General features: G+C 37.1%; 1 protein-coding gene across 1 annotated transcript; it reads left to right on the forward strand.

Annotated features, from left to right (window-relative positions):
- Positions 1 to 411: 411 nt before the first annotated feature.
- On the forward strand, positions 412 to 771 carry LOC145066812 (uncharacterized). The gene has a single exon (XM_079014078.1). It carries the CDS (start codon positions 412 to 414, stop codon positions 769 to 771), a length of 360 nt encoding a protein of 119 aa, XP_078870204.1.
- The last annotated feature ends 3,614 nt before the right edge of the window (positions 772 to 4,385 follow it).

The raw sequence follows: 4,385 nt of genomic DNA on the forward strand, positions 1-4,385 counted from the left end.
AATGGTCAGAGTGAGCGTATCATTCAGACACTCAAGGATATGCTCCGAGCCTGCGTAATTGATTTCGGCAAATCATGGGATGCCCACTTGCCTCTGATCGAATTCTCTTATAACAACAGTTACCATACAAGCATCAAGTTTGCTCCCTTCGAGGCTCTCTATGGTCGTAAATGTAGATCTCCCCTATGCTGGGCCGAGGTGGGTGACATGCAACTAGCAAGAAGGCAATCACCATCTAATGCTCTTACAAGACCCAAAATCATTCGTGAAACAACCGAGAAGATATTCCAAATCAAAGCTCGACTTTAGGCATCGTGAGACCGATAGAAGAGCTATGCTAACAAGCGGCGAAAGCCAATAGAATTTCAAGTCGGAGATCGTGTGCTATTAAAGGTCTCTCCATGGAAGGGAATGACTCTATTTGGGAAAATACGAAAACTGAACCCGAGGTACATTGGACCATTTGAGATTCTTGAACGGATTGGTCTAGTGGCATACAAGCTGCAGCTACCCGCCGAGCTCAGCAACGTGCACCCGGTGTTCCACATTTCAAATATAAAGATGTGCCTATCAGATGAAACGCTTGTCGTCCCATTGGAAGAGATTGAGTTAAATGAGAATCTCCTATTCGTCGAAGAACCGGTCGAAATTATGGATAAGGAGGTGAAGCGTACAAAGCAAAGTCGCATCCCAATCGTGAAAGTTCGATGGAGCGCAAAACGTGGACCGGAGTTCACATGGGAACGTGAAGACCAAATGAAGCAGAACTAACCTCACTTATTCCTTCCTTCACAAACTTAGTTTCCAAGAATTTCGGGACGAAATTCCCTCTAACGGGGGGATGATGTCACAACTAGCATTTTAGCAAGGAAATCCTATTCCTGTGTAACCATTGAACTATTGTAAATCTTATAATCAAAGTAGATCTCATCAATGCTCATATATATTCATCAATAATGTTCATCAAAGATTCTGAAAACCCTAAGAATCCCGGTTTGAGTCCATATTGGACTAGGAGTTCCTTATTGGGCCTAATGGACCAATAAGCACCAAATTCAACCTTATGGGGATTAGAAACCCTAATTGGACCAAATTCATAAATCAAAACATTTTGGGCCATTTGGGTCTAGAATGATTCACTCTAACCCTAATGGGCCTTAGTGGGCCATAACAAATCCAATTAACCATTAGTGAGCCATAAGCCCATTCTTTTATGCTAATTGGGCCATGAATGCTTCCAAGAGCCCAATGGGCTAAAAAATTTATGGTTAGGATGCAAGTATCCTTACTAAAGTAACGGGCCCAATCTACTCTACCCTTTCTTCTTGGCCCAACAACATCGACCCATGTTTATAAAAAACGATTAAGAGGGGGGGGGTAGACTTTGGAGTGCCACCTCCATTTTATACACCATATAACCATTCAAAGACCAACATGTATCCATACTAGTCACTTCATCTCTCTCTCTCTCTCTCTCTCTCTCTCTCCTTTCTTATTCTTCTCGGCGAATGCAACACACACACACACCACCAAATTCTCTCCATTCTCTCTAAGATCATCCATCTTCTTCCTCCAAAATTCTAAAAATTTGATTGTGTTCCAAGAAGGTTTTCACAAGACAATCATCACTTCTTGGTAACTCTTTATACATCCAAGTTCATAATTCTATTCTCATGATTGGATCACTCTTTTAAGCAAGTTTTTGGTGATTTTGCTTCCTAGAACTTCTTAAGTTCGAAATCCACTCAAGAAAGCTTGTTGGGACCAAAATCTTCTTCATTTCTACTTCAAAGCCGAAACATCAAAGCAAAGGTGAGTTCATACCCTTTTTTTTTTTTTTCAGTTTTCATATGATTTTTGGGGGAGAATACAAGTAAAATGTGTAGATCTATGTGTTATATGCATGATTTGTGTGAATTCTTAGTTTATTTGGTAAAAACTTGTTAGATCTTAGCAAATCTCGAAAATTTCAAGTATTATATAACAAAGATCTATGAACTATGACACTATATACATCCAACTATCAAGTTCAAAGTGTTAAATGTTTAAGATACAAAGATTTCAACAAAAACCTTGTTAAAGGTCAAAATGGTCAAGAAAATAAAAGATAACGGTAAAAAGTCGAAATTATGTTTTTAAAGGTGCCAAAAAGGTCCTACGAGTATGAAAATGTGTTTTTATGCTAAACCTACTCTTAAAAGGGCCAAAAATGCAAATTTTAGTGTAATGGGCCAAAACATTGGGCCTCAGGGTTATGGGCCAGATTTTGCGAAAAAAATGAGTTTTGGGGTTTAAAAATGTCATTTTGCCAAAGTTTGAGTCATAATTGCAAATAAAACAAATCTAGAGGTGAAAATATCATTTATTTGCAAATTGGACCAAAAATGCAAAGTTTTCCAAAAATGGGGCCGAAAGTGTAACATTTACAAATAAGGGGATGAAAATGAATTTTTCTGCAAAACAGGGTTCTAAATGTAAAAATATAACATTTTGGGTTAAAACCGTAAATTTATAGACATTTGGGATAAAATTGCAAACTTGTATAAATTATGGACTAAACTGTCATTTTTACAAAACTATGGGCCTAATTTAAAAACTTGAGAATTGTTGGCCAAAAACGTCGTTTTTACAAAAAGAGGATTTCTATCACCAATATATCGAACTTCAAGTCAAAACGAACAACGAAATAAAACAAAACGAACAAAATATATTGATAACCAATTTTTGGGTTTAATATTCATGATACTTGGCCGTTGGGCCCTAAGGGTACAATGTGTTCCATGACATGTTTATTGGGTCTCACGACCCACTTGCATGTTACTTTGGGCCTGATTTATGGACTACGTGTTTATTGGGCCTTTGTGGCCCATTTTCATGCCTATTGGGCCTAAATTACCCTTTTATTATATTATTGGACCTTGTGGCCCAGTTACATGTTAATCAGGCTTGGAATGAAGATTCACATACTTGTAAATCGTAAATATACCTCTAAATAGTTTATGAATTTGTATACTTACTTTGGAATGGGAAAAATCTATAACTTACGGATAAAACGTTAAACATGGGAAAATCTTATCAAACGGGAAAAGTTGAGAATCTAGTGAGACTTGTCGGTTGGCACCATTGAGTGTAAAATCGTACCCTATAGTTATAATCAGAGTTTCCTGGATGGAAAGCGGGAGTTTGTGTATAGATCTATACGAGGTGACCCCCCACGCCTTAGCTGTTCGCTACATCTAGACTAGGCCAGTCTAGGGCGACAACATCCTTAGCAAGACCGGTATTTGGAAAAATAGCAAGACAGGCGACCTAGTCATTATCATGCATGGTTATAACGACTCATATAGGGATTTGATACCAAAAAGATAACCTTTTGAAGATAAATTCTTTAATTGTGTCAATGCAAAACGACTTTTCTAACGATACAAAAATCTAAACGATGTATTAAAACAGAAAATATCGGATTTTCTGGGGAGATTATTCATATACAATTATCATTTATTCAAAATACAATGAACCTAAACTACACTCATACAAGTTTTTAACTACTAAATTCACACATGCATTTATACTCAATTTTCACATCATTTTCAAAACATTTTACAGAAAATATCGGATTTTATGGGCTTTTATGAAAGATACAAAGACTTTTACTCAAACATACTTATGAACTCACCAACATTATATATGTTGACCGTTTTCAAAATAACTTGTATTCTCAGGTAATCGTTAAGCCGGAAGATTTGCAAGTGTGTATGGTTTCGTTTATGTAATAGCAATTATCGTACTTTGAACAATTAGAACTTATGTATTTTAAAAATGTACTTGATGTGAAGAATGTTGGTTGTATTATGTAATGTTGGTGATGAATGTGTTATGTTTCATGTATATATGCGGGTTGTATTATGTAATGTTGGTGATGAATGTGTTATGTTTCATGTATATTCATTGTGATGATTATTCAATTGTTAGTCACACGAGCCCCCGGACGTTTCCGCCGTCTGGTTCGATGGTGTGACAAACCACAAGCACAAAAAAAGGAAAAAGGGAGGGATCCATGTCAAGGGTGGACAGATGATGAAGAGAGGGCACTAGCTCAATCATCGCTAGATGTGTCGGAGGACCCGATCCTTGGCAACGACCAAAACTCAAAAAATTTCAAAGAAAAAGTTTGGCGTAACTTTTTTCAACACATGAAAAAAAGACCCGCAAACCCAAATCACTTTACTCTAAGTGGAGGACTGCCAATCGAGCCACAATAGAGTTCAACGGCATCTATATAAATGCCATAAAAACCCCCAAAGTGGTGCAATTGAATTGGATGTCATGGCTCAAGTTCGAAATATTTACAAGGCAAAAGTCAGAAAGTCTTTTGCCAATGAGTC

Source organism: Lactuca serriola, chromosome 8 (genome assembly GCF_051521515.1).
Source record: "Lactuca serriola cultivar US96UC23 chromosome 8, Lser_US96UC23_V15, whole genome shotgun sequence".
NCBI lineage: Eukaryota > Viridiplantae > Streptophyta > Magnoliopsida > Asterales > Asteraceae > Lactuca > Lactuca serriola.

Coding starts and splice junctions, on each gene's coding strand:
- LOC145066812 (XM_079014078.1), top strand. CDS start 412: ATGACTCTATTTGGGAAAATACGAAAACTGAACCCGAGGTACATTGGA.